Raw genomic sequence first — 18,291 nt, 5'->3', positions numbered from 1 at the left:
GAGAGAGATTAAAAAAAGCAAGCAAGGCTGATTATATTAGATGAAGAAGTGCTGTGCTTATACATAGGGAAAGATAAGCCAAGAAGTGAGCTCAACTCAAAGTTACAAGACAAAATAAAACCCTGGTAAACAAGCATAGGAAGACCACAACCTCTGTGACTGTACACTTACCAAATCCCGGTAACTCTTCTTTGGCAATTGTACTCATACATAGATCCCTCTCACTTAGACGGACCACCATCAACCACTCGAAAAAAAAAAACCCTTCTTTATTCCCTAACCTCTTACTCCCTGTCAATAAACATGTATGTCCACTCCCATACTCCTCGACACTTTCTGCCCTGTCTGGCAACGAACCCACAGGTACGACAGCCTCGATATAGCTGCTTGACTCACAACCTGCACCCTGCAAGCAAGGTTTACTTCACTCTCCCCTGCTTCCCCTAATTCATGGTTCTCCTCGTATCCATCAAGGTCCGACTCAGTAATCAACACCAATGAGTTGTCGTCAAATTCTTCCACATCCGATCTCTCAGGTAAGCTCAAGCTAGTTACTGGAGAATTAACAACACATTTCTTAATCCCAGACTTGTTCAACCTATAGTAATAGTCTTCAACAGCCTGTGATTTGACAAGGAAAAGAGAAATGCTACATTAATTCCAAGTGATTGATATTGTAGATAATTTCAACCATAAACATATAAGGCAATTGTTATGCCTTGTATAATCAAGCACACCTGCCGCTGGGAGGAGGCCAACAAGACCCTTGGCCTGATAGATCTCACATACTCATATGCAGCTCCAGGTGTCATGTGCTTGTGTTTAACCTGTTATTATTGAAAGATAAATTTCGAAAGAAAATAAAATCTTTGAAACAAAACTGGATTTTGCAATTATGCGAAGATTCTCAGGTTAGGTTGTATACAAGGTAACAGAGAACAATTGTAGTGCTTCGTCCTCGGCCAGCCTTACAATGAACATATGTAGTTTTGCCACAAAGTGCATTGCCTGTAACGGATGCATGAGTACATGTGAGAAAGCAGTGAAAGCTAGTTGAAAGTAAGAATGCATAATTACACTATGAAAACTGTGTTATGTGACTAAAGAATCTAGCTACAACTTACCATGGATAAATTCTACAGCTTGGCATATATCTCCTAGTGATGGAGCAAAAAGGTAATCTCTTGTAGGAATTAACAAGTGTTCAATGCCGTGATCCTTCAAACAGTAGACGAAACACATTATTCAACATAAACAAAAACCTGATGAGAAAACAAACCTACTAGCATCACATGATAACATTTTCTTTATCGCTCCAAATCTAAATGCCTAAAGAAGATAAAACTTCCCACTTTTATTCAAAATCAACTAAATGACGTCAAGTTATATGTATTTTAAAGCCTCTACAGCATGTCAGCCAAACTAGATGAAATAGTTGAATCCTTAACAAGTTGGACGTGAAAATGTATGACGTTTGTGATGAGATATAGTATGAAAAATTAGATAAAAATATTACATTATCATTACTCGCTAAATTATCTTATAACAAAGGAAATATCTCATAAATGTCAGATAGAAGGAAACATTAAAGTTTTTTAAAGGGTTGAAAGTAAAATGGTCAAGTGAGAGTAAAACAAACTTACGTGATATAGTGAACTCGGAACTAAAGTCTCATATGATTCGTTTAAAGTAACAACCCCACCTACGCCAAGAGCTCTCAAGCGCGGCACATCAGTTGGAAATGGAACAGCTCCTAGCAAAACATACTGGAATAATGGAAAAATCAATAAAGGCTTGACAAAAACTGAACAGAGAAGCAAATAAAAGATACTTAAAAAAAACTATGGTGTAGAAAGTTCAAAGAATTTTTTTCATGTACCAGGAGCCTACATAATTTTTGCAGGTTGTTATAAATTTTGCATAAATTTACAAGATACCAACAACATTCATAAAAAGAATCATCTAAAACGACCGGAAAATATGCAGAATAGTTTCCAGAATCATAACTCTAGACCATTGATGACAACAAGAAGGAATAACAAAACGGCACTAAAAAGAGATATCTAAAATACAAATAAGAATCTTCAACCGTCTATAACCTGGTTTTTCCTTGAGGAAAGTACCTAAACAGTCCACCTGATTTAATCAGATCCCCTTACAAGGAAATTGTTTCCTTTAAATGAACTGAGGCTCAGGTAAGCATACCAAGTGCATTCCTCTATATTAATTTCCCTGATTATATTTTCTACGAAAAATGAGTCTTAATTTCCAGACAGGCTAAAGAACAACACAAGACAAGAGCCTTACACAAAGAGGAACACTAATACTCATACATCAAATCAATGACAAATGGATACAAAGAAGAAGAGCCATAAAGCTAGAAGATATACTGATAAGTGGAATCAAGGGGTGGTTAATATATACCTCATCAACCCTATCCCACCACCTGAACTCGGACTGAATCTTATTCCTGAGAACATTATACAACAATGTGGGATAGAAAAGAGCACGAGCCCCAGCCCCCACCAACAGCCTTTTCGGGTCCCAAATAACCAAAGCCCCTTCACAAACTTGCTCTTCACCGCACTCAGAATCCCCCTCTTTCAATTCCTCAATAAACATCTTCTTTACTGCAGTTACAACCCAGATTCAACCACACCCAAACGGAAAATTGAAAACAAACGCTCTGCACAATACTAATTAAATACAACAGGCACAGAAATTTAAATTAAAAATTCAACCTTTTCACCAAATGATCAAAACCACAAGAAACAGAGATTTAGAAGAAAAACCCACCACCCTTTCACCTCGAATATCAACAACAAAAGCTCCTATGTCCCTTAATTGTACACCAATTTCGATAATCCCTAGGAATAGAATGCAAATCGGGATCAAGAATGAGCATGTTCAGGAGAGAGGGCTATCAATGGTTGTTGGGTGTAGTTTTCTTGCAAAATGTGTGCGACCCAAAAAAAATGCAATGTAACGCAACTTCAGTTTGTCTCTCTCTACCTTTCCCTTTCGCTCAACTAAGGGCATCATTAACCCCGTCCCCATTTCCGGCCCCAAGTCCCCTCCACGTCATCATTCCTCTACAGTTGCGGCCCAGGCCCCAACTGCTGTAACCCTGCAGGTTGCGGCCCGGGCCGCAACTAATAAATGACACTATTCACAACTTCAACCTATTTTATTCGTAAATGCAATACGTTGAACAATTCAAACCGGGAAAATACATTGTTCAGTCGAAAAAAGAAAATTACAAATCCTAGAAAAAAAATACAAATCCTAGAGAAAAAAAATTACAAATCCTAAAAAAAAAATATTAAATCCTAAAAAATAAAAATTACACGTCCTAGAAAAAATATTGAAATAATTTAGAGGATAGAAATGGAGAAATTGGTGGAAGAATATTGAAGAAATGGGTATAAATGGACAAAAAAATAAAAAAAAATACATTTTGGGGGTTTGCGGCCCGTCCCGCACCGTGTAACCCTAGGCCGGGCCGGGCCGCGGGATGCTCACCAGGCCGGGAACGCGGCCCCGGGAGCGGCCTGGGCCGTGACTCGCCTCCGTGTAACGCATGGGACGGGCCGGGACTCGCGATTTGCGGCCCGGCCCCTAGCGTTACCGATGCTCTAAATCTGCTGAAAACCGGAAAGCCAAATCGAAACTTTACATATATGGTTTGATGTCCGAAATTCAAATCGGATATACCCATATTCGGATCCTGGATACCCGGGTCCACTTGTCCTATAGTTTTGGATCAATTAAATTTTACACAGGAAATCTATTTATTGTTATAGGAAATATTCGAATAATTTATTGTGGAATAATTTAAGGAGGAAATATTCGCATAATTTATTGTCCCAATAAAATTCGAACGAACAGCAATAATATTTGCACAATGGGGAATGTTATGTTTGATCAATTGACCACTTTTTTTTTTGTTAGTGGTTACAATTCTAGTGCCTCTTCTTAAATAATTTTGTGAGAATTCTTTAGGAAAAGGTTGGTGAAGAAGTATAATCACGTTATTGTCAAACAAAATTCCCATTTAGGAAGAGTTTTAGGACGTGTTCACTCTCACCTAATTGTTAATGACAAGAAATAAATATGTGACAGAATTAGGTGGTGGGCTCCACCATTACCGAATTTAGTATGTAGGTTTAGTAAATATGAAATGGAGAGTTGTTTAAGAAACATGCGCCTCTTCAAATATGTGATATGACCAAATAGCCCCTTACATATTTGTTAGAATCAGGGAAATCAAATTTGGTCGGGTTAAAGTAGTCAATAAACAACCTATTCTGAAGTAGTCAGAAATAAATACCACCCTTTTTGGATGATTTAAATATGGGTCAATTACTCTGAATAGTGCGGGCCATGTTGCATATCAAGGGTCCGCCAGTGTAAAAACATGTACACTGAATATCAAGAAATACTCAGATTTGGGCTCTTATCACGAGTTTAATTATAAAGCTTTGACATTAACCCGGGGACCCGAACCCGAACCCTACCCGTTGGTATGGGCGGTTTAACCGATTAATTTGTGTATTCGGTAATGCTGAGCGTTACTTTGCTCTTAATTCCCATTTATTATGAGTTAATTAGTGTACTATAATAATTAGTAAATAGACTTTCCTTTGACCGTTACTTATCTTTAAACCATTGTTTTACATGAGCAGCAGTTTTCTATCCAGCCGCATCCGGTTTTCCTTTTATTTTATTTTAAAATGCCATAGCACAGCTAAGCTCTCATTTGTTTTTACCAACCTAATCTTCACAGATAATAAAATTCAAGAGAACATTTTTTTAGTATATCAACTATCCTAAATGAGCAAATTTAGTATGTAATTTTTATAATATCTTTTGAGGTTCATTAATTATAAGTTAATATCAATTCTACTACTTTTTAGTTATTTCCAATATTTTCATAACCAAAGTACCTTTAAGACCATGAATGGCAATTCAATCTATTTACTCTCTCATTTTCATTAAAGTATGTAATTTATTTTTCTTTCTTTATTCATCCACTTTCTTCTTTGTTCTAATTTATTTGGAATTAAGTTTAATAGTTTCTTATACTATTATAATTAATATATACCATACCTTATTTGAATATTATGATATTACTTTCTAGAACTAGTTAATACTTTTATATGATTGCATTCTCAATTATTTAGATAAAATTAAGATAAATATTTTATTTTAATGAATCTAATAATTTTATTAAACTGAAAATTTAAGTTAATCATAATATATACTCCCTCCGTTTCTTCATAGTTGAGGCGAAACTTTTCGGCATGGAGTTTTAGAAAAGAATGTTGGGTATGTTAAATAAATAGATAAAAAAAGTAAGAGAGAGGAAAAGGTAGAGAAAATAAAGTAAGAAAGAGAAAAAAGTTATCATATATGGAAATGACTCAACTATGAAGGAACTTCCCGAAATGGAAAAATGACTCAACTATTAAGAAACAAAGGGAGTAATATTTACTACATTGAAATAAAAATGTAATAAAGTAGAATGATTCACGAATAGTCAATGGAATAGATATGATAACTATGAACAGTTTTCATTAGGACTGGCAAATCGTGCGGATTGGGTCGTTATCGGGTCAACCTGATAATGACCCAACCCAATAAGGCCTAACCTGAACCCGACCTGTTATGGAAACTGCAAATCCGAACACGAACCCGACCTGCTACCTTCAAATCCGAACACGACCTGCACCCGACACGAACCCGTTATCAACACAATATAATATGGGTTGACACGACACGATAACAACCTGAACCTGATATTACACGATTAAAACATAATATTACACGATTAAACCTTAATTTTTAACCTAATTTACACAATTAAAATTCGTTTTATACTATTTAAACCTAATTGATAAGAAATTAAAACATTAAAGTAATATATATTTTTTTAAATAATAATAAAAATAATAATATTATTTCTTAATGGGTTACCCTATCCACCCGCATCCGACCCGAACCCAACCCGAAATTATCGGGTTCTTAATGGGTCAACCCAGTAAGGACACGGATCTATTAAGACTTGACCCCAACCCAATAATTTCGTGCGGATTCGTGTCGGATTATCGTGTCGTGTCGAAAATTGCCAGCCCTAGTTTTCATGATATTGTTGTAAATGGCCTAATGATAATATTAAGACACGACAATGTGATATTAAACAATTGATAGCAACTATTGATTTTTTATTTAATTAAACAATCATAGATTTAAATTAATCATATATTCAACTAAGAAAGTCTTTTTTATTAGATTGATTATTGATAATTTCAACTAATTTTTTAGACTATAATTACTACATAAGAGTAGAAAAAATAAAACTTAGCTCTTTGAATTATTTAAGATTTTGTGTACGTTAATGAATTTTAATTTATTTTTAATTGTCAATTTTGTATTGCACTTAAAAATAACATATTCTTCTATGTATAGCTTTAAGATTGAAAACTTAATATTCCATCTAATAAATTGAACTACTTTTATATACAATTATTGTATAAGTATAATTTTTACATATATTTATACCTAAGTCATTTCACTATTAATATTAAATATAGTACAATGATTTGAATATTACAAATAAGTAAAACTAAACGTAAATAATTAATAGTAATAGAATATTAATATCATTAAGATATTTTTATTTTGAAATTAATATTAGAGGGAACATTTTTTTTGGTACATTAACTATCCTAAATTATATACTTTAATGGAAATGAGAGGGTAAATAGATTGAATTGCCCTTCATGGCCTTAAGGGTACTTTGTTCATGAAAACATTGGAAATGGCCAAAATTAACTTATAGTTGATGGACCTCAAAAGATATTATGAAATGTTAATGACCAAATTTGCTCATTTAGGATAGTTGATGTACTAAAAAAGATGTTCCCTCAAAATTCAATTAGTGATATTCACTTTTTTTTATATTTGATTGATTTCAAAATTATTGTATTTTGTATTTCAAAATTACAATAAGTTTATTTTTTTTAAATGAAAAATGAAAATCAAATCTAATCTAGTTTCCTAATTAAATCAATCAATCAATCATCTTATAGTTATGAAAATTATAATTTATACTCATTTGGTCCTTTAAAAGAGATAAAAAAAAAAGTGATATGGATTATTGTTATTAGAAAAATGAAGTCCACCTCATAAGAAAAAAAAATTGCAAAAAATAAAATTGATAAAATTTTATAGGATGAACCACAAATGAAATTAATATTTAGGAACGGGAAGGAGTTCACTCTAACAAAGAATAATAAACATAAGAAATTATATTTAGGAAATGGATATAAAACCCCTCGTTTGTTGTAGATACTTAAAATGTTATAAACATGAATAGTGGAAGAGGAATGAAATGAGTGAACCACAAAATATAGATGCTCTTAAGTCTTAATACATATCCATTCAGATTACTGCATATTGTGCAGATTCAGACGCTGATTAAATATTGGTAATTTATACATATTGTGACTTTTTGCGATATCAGAAAGCGACTGCAACCTATATAAAATATTCATAGTCCAGAATGTGCTTTTCAACGCGTCTAGGATTAATTTTAACTTTTTAAATAATCTGCAGATTATTATAAATATAATGAACAGTATTTATAACGTATTCATGTACATGAAATATGAAATTTTGTAATTGATATATCAAAATTATAAGGGGGTCTGATCACATCAATATATTGAGGGACACTGGACACACACATACATGAGGTGAAGATGGGGATTAAAATTCCATCAAGCCATATTTGTAGATTTTATTCATACTCCATCAATATTATTTGGATGAAAATTCATCACGCATGCTTTTTTAGAGCACATTCGCACTTATTATCTAGTAGTACAATAATTTACAAGGTAACAGAAAAATCAGACAATTTACTCAAAGTACAATTGTACGTATTAATTCTCACAAGCTAATACAAATCAGAAAATTTTCAAAACCAATTGGTACGTGATTTCATTGTCTGCTCATAATCATAGATACGTTAGATTAGTTGAGTTGTAAAACTAAGTTATTCTTATCTACTACAGTAATACTATAATTAATATTTTAATTAAAGAGAATCATTATGATAATGGCACATGAAAATTTCTGGTTTTGTTTGAAAATTCTATCCATTTACTTTGTTTATCTTTATTTTTGTGTTTAAAATGGATGTTAGACTTCTATGGAACAAATTTGTTTACGTAGTGTTGGCATAGTAGCAATAGTACTTTTAAATTGTTACTCCGTATAAGTTATTTAATTCATTTTTCTTTATGATAAAAGATAAAACATATAATTTCATTTATTTTATTTTCGTTTATATTTTACTCGTTATCTCTTAATATATTCCATCCTATTTCTAATTTTATTTTTATCTTCGTTTTAACTCACTGAACCTAATTTTTTTAAATCTCATAAAAAACGTTTCTAGGATCATTGTAGAGAGATAGTAACCTTTAAGCCGTGTTATGTAATTATATTACAAGGATAACACTTTTAAATATACAATAAAACCATGCAATGATAATATGGTCTGCCACAAATTTTTGTTAACAAATGTAGTCATAAAATATAAAAAAATAATAATTTCAAATACATTTACATGGTTATTATATTTTAATAAATTTGGAGAGAGAATATGACTATATATTTTAATCTAAGCAAGAAATAAGACAAATACAGGAATCACAAACCATATTCTCAAAGTTGTGATTCTTATTCATGGCATTTTGGACAATGAACAATAGAAAACTAATACTGTACAGATTTCTGGAAATTTACCGTCGACCATAGATTGGGAATCTTCTCCGGCATCAACAGTGAATCCTCACCGGAGCTCCAAATAACTGCTGACGATGTCAGCTCCCTTGACAACAAAGCCGAAACCAAGCCATTTTAAAAACTAAGCAAAATATTCATACTAGTCTTTCACCATTCACAAACAATAGCAGAAGAAGGAATAGAAATCAATAATTCTCAAGATTCACTTTCTATCTTTTGCCTGCTGCAATTCTAACAAGTTGAGTAGTGCATCGAGAGATGGATTTTTTTTTGTCAAAGTCAACCAACCAGCCTAATTAAGAAATGGCCTCAAGCAAATGGTTGATCAAAGATGGAATTTTTTCAATCAAGTCAGGCCTATTGAATTCTGATCACCGAGAGCTTCCTAATAAGCATACAAAAAGGGTGTCCTAGTCTACATAGTCATACAAGAATAAAGTGAACAAAATGCATAGCTGAATCCATCTTCATATAAAGCTTATCAGCATTCTGATAGCCTACTAGATGGAAGAACTAGATATTTTATGGAAATGTTGTAAAGATCATAACTTGCAATCCAAAAATAATCTTGACCTTTAAGAACATTCATACTTACAATCATAGAACTTGAATGGAGCTATCATCCTGCATTGATGGTTCAATACAGCAGCAGTCGAATTGATAGCACAAACAAATCTCACCAAAAGAAAATTTTGAAGGGATTCAGCAGATCAAACCAGGCTAGATTCAGACCTTTACTCAGGTCACCTGGTTCACTTGAGCCATTAGTTGGACAAAGAAGCACCATCTTTAAATATTAAACCAGCAATAGGTCCTTGGATACAAGGAGCAGAAAGATTTAAAACACTTAAAACAAAACAGTAATTCATGATACCCATAATTTAAACATAATATATCCGTGCTAAGGTGCTATGATTGATACATAATTGACAGAGAGAAGGATAAAAAAATACGACGCTGGACTGATAAGATCAGCAGCTAATAATGTTACAAACTTACAGCTGCAAGCACAGCAGCACAAGTCTTTGAGTTAACTAGACTACTTGCTACCAGCCACTATATCCTTCCACAGATGAAGTCGAAGCTTTCTGGCACCTTATTTGCTTTCTGAACTTGGCTATAAACTCGTCGGCCTTTCTATCAACTTCACTCCCAAGTTCACCATCTGTGTCAATGTTAGGAATTGTTTCATCCTCAACCAAACTCTTGTCAAACCCTATCTCCCTATCAACAGACGTAGTAGAACTTAAGTCATCAATGCCTTGTTTCTCTTCACCGTGGAGCTTGGAAATAGATGGTTTTGGCTTCGGCACAGAGAATATACGACCAGATTCTTGGTTTTGATGATCAACTGGGGGAATTTCTGGTTTCTCCTCTCTTCTTTTAATCAAAGAATCTGCTGCTTCGGTTTTAACAAATCTACTCCCAAACTTGCTTTCACCTCGACTAGGGTACTGCTCCTTCTGATTCACAACGTACCTCTTTGGTTTGATTGTCCTAACAGACTTAGCTCTTGCTGGGACCTTAGAAAGGGTTGAGGATTTTGCATCACCGTCAAATGATTCAATAGATTGTTTCCCTTTTCTTACTTCCTCTTCAACACCAGAGCTTTCAAGGTTGTTTCCCAAATCCCCAACACTGTCCATGTCTGAAGAAGTACTATTGCTAAAGGGGTCAGAATCTATGGAGTCTGCTTTTGAAGGTGAGGCAGAAAACACCCTTTCACTTGAGCTTCTCAATTCAGGATTACTAGAAAACTTCTTACCACGAAGTGGCCTAGACTTGAGATGCTCAAACTCAAATTCCCCAGCGGAGTGAGGCCTACAACTATGTGCAGGTAGCTTGGAAATACTACCACTTATTTCCTCCTCATTTTCCATACTCCCGGATCTCGAGCGCCAAGGTATTGTCGATCGGCCAATTACCTCCCCAAGCTTCTTATCCAAATTCACAGGAACCACACCCTTAATCTTGACAGCAGTCCTAGCATCATCACCATCTTTATCATTGCCCAAAGCCTCATATTTTTTACTACTAAACTCATCTACTTTCTTGAATTCTTGCTTATCGCTCTCATTATCCGCAGCCCTCGACCACAAACTCCTAATGGGCAGATTCAATGGCTTAAACTCAGTTTCAGAGGTTCCACCATTAAAACACTTAGCATTAGAGACAACTACCAAAGATTCAGCTTTCGTATAAAGTGAGCGCCACGCTAGATTCCCATTCCCCTCATTCTCATCATTTGGCACGAAAGATCTAATCTTTGCAGCACTAGGAACTACACATTCATCGTTTCTTACCAACTGATCACTACAATTCACATAATTATGCAAAATATCATTTTCATAGCATGCATTTTCATAACCATGGTCGAAAATTGAAGTTAGGTGAGAAATCCCAGATAAATAGGAGAGGGAATCATCACCAGTACTTGGATCTGCAGATTTTTGGGGGACTAATTGAGCAGTTCTTCTGCCGAAGACGCCATAGGAGACGGCGATTCCGATGAAGAAGAGGTGGATAATCTCCCAGCAATCGGTGAAGACGGTTTGGGAAATGAAGTCGGGCGCTTGTGAAGGAAATAGTGGAATGGCGAGAACAAGAAGGACGATTATGAGGGTTTTGCATAGGGCGTTGGAATCGGACTTACTTGGGATTTTGCGAGTGTTGAGTTGAGGTTCAAGTGTGAACGGAGAGTAATTGGGCGGCGGCGCTGCTGCTGCCATTGTAGTTATGCAGATTGGGTGACGACCAGGTAAAGGAGACTTATTATCACCATAGGCAGGAGGACCAATTTTTCAAAAGAAGCAATAAACAGAAAATATAAAATAATGGCATCAGTTTTTAAGAAAATTATATAAATAGTTTGAAATATAATTTTCATAAAAAATTGTAAAATAGCATCAATTTTTATTGAAAGATACTTTGTGAACGATGAAGATCTAAAATTTTAAAGCCAATTTGGAGGATTTGAATTTAAAATGTGTTGAAGAAAAGAAATGATGAGTTGTATGAATGTTAAGAAATTATGTCATAAATGGTAGTAGTATAAATAAAATATGTGAAGTAATTTGAAGGACACATGACAAATTGTGAGGGGTTGTTGGCGGAGTCATATTGGCATAAATAAAGCTTCAATGCCCTCAGCAGCAGCTCATTCACCTCTTTCTGTAACCGCGTCTGTTTTCCTCCGTTAAATCCTCACAGTATCGCCGCATATACTCACACTCAACTTCCGTTTGTTTTAACTTGGTCCTGCTCCAAATCACAAACAATTCTCTCTCTAATATGATGATGTGGAAAACGACAAAGTCAGATCATTCCTGACCTTGCCCTTGTGTTTTGGAACCACACCTCCACCTGCTTCGCCAGCGCCATTTTCTGCCTCTGCCCCGTCCACAAAGGAGTTACTTCTTAATTGGAACTGAAATTACCAAAAACACCGTCGGATTATGGTCGACCGGATTAACAGTGTTTTCCTCCTTGAACCGCCGCCTGCTCCTTCCTATCGTCGATCTCGCCCTCTCTCGAAGAAACCATCACTTCCTCTCCATTCCTCCAAATTCATCTGCAATTTCAAATTAAACATTTCTTCTCGCATTGCCAACTAACATTCGTTTGGCTGGTAAAGCATGCATGTTTACGACTTACGATAAAATAAAATGCTTAAAATAAAAAAGAGCAAAATTTACCTGACGATAAGGAGACGTGAAGAGAGTGAGCGGGAACGGTGACGGCGAGCTTCTGGATTATGATCCGCCGACAATTGGAGGCTCAAACTCAAACCACCTAACCCATCGTCTCCCTCGCAAGCCATATTTCCCTCTAGCCGAAACACAATATTTGGATGGGAGCGAAGTGAAGTGAAGTGAAGAAAGTGAGGAGAATAGAGTGGCCTTTTTTTCCTTTGCATACGAGTTTCAGTTGCAGCTTTTTAATTAGTCCTATGGCAAGAAATGATAATATACTGTGGACCTACATGGGTAACCAGGAAATTAAATAAGCTGGGTGGAAATTTTTTAAATAATAATAATATTAAAATATTTCACTTTACATGTAATGTTTGTACAGCTTTTACGACACACTAGATGACATTCCTCCGTCTGCAAATAGGAGTCTCATTTATTTAGGCACGAGTTTTAAGAAATGTTAATAAAAGTGGGTGGAAGAAAGTTAGTGTAATATGAGTCTCATTTTTATATATTAGTAGTTTTAAATGAAATGTGAGGGGATTGAGTTAGTGGAATGTATGCCTCTTTTCCATTTATAGTAATAATAAACTGGAACCCCTATTCGCGGACTGACCAAAATGAAAAAATGTGACTCTTATTCGCGGATGAGTAACTGTTTTTGACAAATCGCTATGTCTTGAAATCGCCTAAGAATAGTCTTATTCTAATTTTTTAAAAAAATTATTCCTCAATGTATACAACTAATATATTATTAGTTCATTCATCTCCCATTCTATTTTAGAAATATATCTTAAATAAGTTTCACATACTAATAAATTTATTAACAACTATTTGCATAACACTTGCAAACAATTTTATACTACTAATTCTAATTCTACCAAAACACCAAGTGATCTATTTTACAAAGATATCATAAATAAGTTTCACTTACTAATAAATTTATTAACCACTACTTGCATAACAATTGCAAATAATTTTATACTACTAATTCTAATTTTACCAAACCACCAAGTGATCTGAATCCAAGTACCAAGTAAATTAAGAGGTTTGGGGCCAAACAAAATTTATAAAAAAACATGAGACTATCCATCTAGGATTAAGTTGTGGGATTATTTTAGTTGGAGGGGGAAGGATATGACTAATTATCATGAGACTATCCATCTAGGATTAAGTTGAAGTGTTCAATCTTATGAACCAAAAATGATACATATTTAATCATGAGATTTAATCTTGTCAACCGAACACCCCCTTACATATCAAATTTTTATCTGAATCGGCTAATTATGTCAAGGGCATTAGTTTATTATATCCAAAAATTAAAAGCAGCCCAACAATTATATAAATGGTCCAAAACTTATAAGCCCAAGTCTCATCTTCTCCAACAATTTTTCAATTTCGCAGAATCAGCGGCGGGGCGGCGGGGCGGCGGATTCCGTGGAGTCTGGACGGTTGGAGTGCAGGGCTTAATCTGGGGCGGAGATCGGTCGGAGAACGGAGGAATAAGGGGGGTCGGGGTTCGGTGCCGATCAAGCCCCCGCTGGAGCGGGGGCTTGTCCCTACGTAGTTCCGTCGCTGGGTGAGGAAGACTCATTTTTATAACAAAATTAAATATAAATACTAGTAATATTTAAATATAAAACTAAAATACCCATTTTCCTAAAATCACTGACTATACTACTACTGTAGTAGTAAGCAGTAATATTATATTTTATTCAATACAAGGAATTAAATTATAGGAGTAATGTAGTATTAGTTAGATACGTACAGTTGCGTATAAAACTATTAATGAACTCAATCATTGAACAAGTTTTTTCTACTAAAATAATAATAGCTGGTATGATCGATGACAATTTAATTAACAATATATCATTGAAAAACTTCGAGTTTACCTTAAGAAAATATTTCTAAGCAAGATCTCCAATTCATAAAATCAGTATATACCATGCATATTCTGCACAAAAATACTAGTTTCATATATTTTTCAATATTTTTAACTAAATAGTACTCCCTCCGTCCCCAAAATATTATAGCACTTTAACCTGGCACGGGTTTTAAGAAATATAAAGTGAGTTGAAAAATTAGTAGAATATGAGTCATACTTTTATATATTAGTTTTATAATAAAATGTGAATAGGAATGAATTAGTGGAATATGTGGTTCATTACAAAAATGGGAAAAAATGAAACCGGATAAATTTTGTGGGACAGACGAAAATAAAAAAATGGAATAAACTTTCAGGGAAGGAGGGAGTAGTACTACTCTATAAGCTAGAGACTCTACTGAGACTCAGTTTGTACCCATGTATGTTTAGATATTTATTATCTTTAGGGGTCGTTTGGTTAGAATGATATCTCCAATTAAATGTTTGTATCATGACTTAACCCGGTGTTTGGTTGCACTGTTGGATAACATGAGTCCTGAGGTTGGCCCGGCAAAGCCCGCACTGTTCACACACACAACATGTGATTCGTATCAGCATTTGAGCTGCCGATTATAATCATACCTCGACTCCCGTGTCTGATAAATCATCAACATTTCCATTTTGCCCTCGATATTTGATTTGAATTTTGGAAACACCTCCTCCAATCATTCATCCCCAAACCTTGTATGTTCCTGTGCAGGCAAACCCTACATTTGAAGCCGGAGTTGTTACAACAATTGAGGAATCCATACCCCACGCACACACGGTAGGCCAAAATTGTTGTATTATTCCCCTCTATAACCGTTTGGATTGGTGTGTGTATATGGTCACAAATCCCGCCTGAATACATACATGGGGTTCTTCGTTAGGGCTCCGATCAATAAATGACTATCCAATTTCGTTCAAATAAAATCAGACTCTTTTCCGTGCCGTCCCCTTCGGTAGGTAATTATCTGCAATCGTATGTTATGAGCAGTCGTGTGTTGATGTGTTTAGATTTGTCGATCTGACCGTAAAAATAAATAAATACATGTGTTTGTTTTATTATGGCTTGATTGATCGAGAACACAATTGCAAAGCTCTTCTTTTCGATTCCTAGTACCAATTTGTGTGCTGTGTTTTTTGATGCTCCTTTTGTTTGTAATATGACCCGATTTGTTTGGAGTTTCGCATAGCAAGCACGCTGCTGGTTGGAAGTTCTTTCAAAGTTTCATAACATGTTTTTGTGTGGTTTGTTGGGTGTAATATTTGTGCAATATCTGATTAGGTGCAGTGCATTGGTTTGAATTTATCTCTGGGGTGATGGCTCGTATAGTTCGTGTACCCTCTACAGTCTACGTTATGGTAGAAGACATCCTAAATCTTATGCTTATTCAATCGATCATCATTATGTATTTATACATGAAAAGAAGAACACGTTCTGCTTGTCGTGTAGCAAACCGTGTGGTTAGGTACTCTATAGTTGATAGGATACCTCCACAAGTGAAACATGAATAGGCTACTATCACTGTCAGACGTAGATAGTTTTGTGAACCTCCGTATGGATAGGAACGCATTTGGTCGTTTGTGTATCCTCTTAAGAGAACAAGGTGGTCTACGGGATGGTCGGTACGTGTTAGTAGAGGAACAAGTTGCTATATTTTTAAGTATTCTAGCCCATCATAAGAAAATTAGACCATCTGGCTTTGATTTTCTACGGTTCGGTGAAACCATATCCCACTATGTGCATCTTGTGCTTCAAGTTGTACTCAGATTACATACTATACTCTTACCTAAGCCTGATCCAGTACCAGACTCTTGCACTGATCCGTGTTGGAAACACTTCAAGGTACTGTGCAATGTTTATTGGTTCCACTTCTGTGCTTGTATTTTGTGGCTGTTGTTGCTTTTATGGAAAATCTTCTACTGTTATAGGGTTGTGTTGGTGCCTTGGATGGGACATATATAAATGTCCTTGTTAGGAATGTCGATAAACCGCGATATTGAACGAGGAAGGGGCAAATAGCGACCAACGTGCTAGCCGCCTGTGACAGAAACATGAAATTTCTATTTTTCTTACCTGGGTGGGAGGGTTTGGCCGCCGACTCTCGAGTGCTTAGGGATGCTGTGACTAGAGATGGGGGTTTGCGTGTGACAAGAGGTTGAACTACACTGATCTTTGTTTTACCTATTCCTATTCCAAGCAGATTAATATTTTCCACATCCCTATTTAACTAAGATCCCTCAACCCCATACTCTATGTTGTTTTTAGGAACATACTATCTGTGCGATAATGGATACGCAAATGCTGCAAGGTTCTTGACTCCGTACAAAAATGTGCGTTATCATCTCAAGGAGTGGGGCGTCGGCGCTCAGAGACCTCAAAATGCCCGGGAGTTGTTCAATCTACGGCACACTAGAGCTCGTAACATTATGGAGCGCGCTTTTGCTGTGCTAAAGATGAGATGGAACATCTTACGAAGTGCTAGTTTCTATCCGATTAAGATCCAAATCCGGTTAATCATGGCATGCTCCCTGCTACACAATTTCATTTGTGGTGAAATGTTGAACAACCCACTTGATCAACACGTTGAATGTGCTACTCAAGATTTGGGGGATGAAGATGGCCATGGGGACCCGGATTTTGTTGATCAAGTAGAGCCGAGTACGGAATGGAATCAAATGCGTGATGACCTGGCTAACTCCATGTGGAGTAATGTGTGTTTTTTTTCATATTTTCGTTTAAGATTAATTATTTTGCTTAAGCTCATAGTATGATATATGTCATTATTTTTTCACGGCTAACCCATGGGCGTATTCTGGTAACTGAATTGTGCTTTCTTTTGGGTTTTGTAGCAACCAAATGTCGATGAGAGTTGAAGAAACTGACATGATACCTGAGTGTATCTGCGGTGGGGCAAGATGAAGTTGTTTTGCGCGGGAAAATAAGCTATACATTCCGGTCGCTACTTCTACAAATGTCCTACCAATGCAAAACATTCAGGGTCATTCTTATGGTGCGATGACTATCATAGTCGGACTGGAGATGGGAAACAACCTATTTATGTGATCAATCAACTGTATCAGGCTACGAAGCAGGGGGGTCCAATGAGGCTATGAAGAATAAAAAGATGTCTTACACCAGGAGTGTGCGTGAGGTTTGCGGTCGTTGTAACCTAGAGACCCGAATGAACTCGATGTTGGTTGTAATGGGTTTAGTATTGCTACTGGTTGGTATTGCATTAGGAAAATTGCTCTAGGATTGGTACCGTATTTTGCTGTTTTTGACTTATATTTTACCTAAGTTGCTGCATTTGATCGTAGTAGTATTATGTAAATCGTCTTGTATCACTGTGAACTATATTTATGTTGTTTGTTGACGTGTTCTAATGGGCATTCAAATCGTGTTGTCAAACCATCTAAACTTTGATTTATCACGCAACTACATTTTCAGGAACCTATATGAAGAGGTGTTTAATAAATATGAGGTAGTTTGGAAACCATTCAGTTATTTGTGCTTTTGATAGCTGACCAACTGAATATCTTAAATTAACCTGGAGCAAAAGGTGGATGATTAGATGTACAACCACCGTTTCAGTCGGCGTTCCACAATGAATGTTGGGTATTAATGAGGCAATTAATGAATGTGTTGTACTCAACAATTACATACAATTTTATCCATAAATATTGAGCTCATTTCAGTAACAAATGCACTCACACACAATACCTCTAGCACATCTCATAATAATCCATGGCAGTCGTCCTACCACTCCAAAGCTCATTCCTCTACCAAGGAAGGTGGACTCATGCAATCGATTCCCTCATTATCAGCACACTAGTTCGCCTTAAAAAGGAGTACGACTGTGATGGGGGGTGTACCCG

At 35.7% G+C, this 18,291-nt stretch overlaps 3 protein-coding genes across 8 annotated transcripts; 1 reads left to right on the top strand and 2 right to left on the bottom strand.

Moving 5' to 3' along the window:
• Window positions 1-8: 8 nt before the first annotated feature.
• LOC121795858 (phosphatidylglycerophosphate phosphatase PTPMT2-like) lies at window positions 9-3,027 on the bottom strand. 4 transcript variants are annotated; one of them, XM_042194500.1, is made up of 7 exons: window positions 2,742-3,027; window positions 2,425-2,630; window positions 1,644-1,766; window positions 1,125-1,218; window positions 926-1,008; window positions 738-827; window positions 9-621 (listed from the first exon to the last, which is right to left on the bottom strand). In XM_042194500.1, exons 2-7 carry the CDS (start codon window positions 2,620-2,622, stop codon window positions 295-297), a joined length of 915 nt encoding a protein of 304 aa, XP_042050434.1. In that variant the 5' UTR covers window positions 2,623-2,630; window positions 2,742-3,027; the 3' UTR covers window positions 9-294. The 4 variants fall into 4 exon arrangements, with proteins under 4 accessions (XP_042050434.1, XP_042050432.1, XP_042050433.1 ...); XM_042194498.1 differs by having other exon boundaries at window positions 2,425-2,696; window positions 2,797-3,027; XM_042194499.1 differs by having other exon boundaries at window positions 2,797-3,027.
• A 6,833-nt stretch (window positions 3,028-9,860) lies between these two features.
• Window positions 9,861-11,543, bottom strand: LOC121796949. The gene has a single exon (XM_042195705.1). It carries the CDS (start codon window positions 11,541-11,543, stop codon window positions 9,861-9,863), a length of 1,683 nt encoding a protein of 560 aa, XP_042051639.1.
• A 3,312-nt stretch (window positions 11,544-14,855) lies between these two features.
• LOC121795856 lies at window positions 14,856-17,824 on the top strand. 3 transcript variants are annotated; one of them, XM_042194496.1, is made up of 5 exons: window positions 14,856-15,196; window positions 15,300-16,258; window positions 16,345-16,570; window positions 16,682-17,127; window positions 17,266-17,824. In XM_042194496.1, the coding sequence occupies exons 3-5, from the start codon at window positions 16,468-16,470 to the stop codon at window positions 17,287-17,289; spliced, it is 573 nt and encodes a 190-aa protein (XP_042050430.1). In that variant the 5' UTR covers window positions 14,856-15,196; window positions 15,300-16,258; window positions 16,345-16,467; the 3' UTR covers window positions 17,290-17,824. The 3 variants fall into 3 exon arrangements, with proteins under 3 accessions (XP_042050430.1, XP_042050431.1, XP_042050429.1); XM_042194497.1 differs by having other exon boundaries at window positions 14,856-16,258; window positions 16,682-17,122; XM_042194495.1 differs by having other exon boundaries at window positions 14,856-16,258.
• Window positions 17,825-18,291: the final 467 nt, after the last annotated feature.

The sequence above is a fragment of the Salvia splendens genome, chromosome 3 (genome assembly GCF_004379255.2).
Source record: "Salvia splendens isolate huo1 chromosome 3, SspV2, whole genome shotgun sequence".
NCBI lineage: Eukaryota > Viridiplantae > Streptophyta > Magnoliopsida > Lamiales > Lamiaceae > Salvia > Salvia splendens.
Note: the sequence above shows the minus strand (reverse complement) of the source record. Positions and strands in the feature narration are given on the sequence as shown.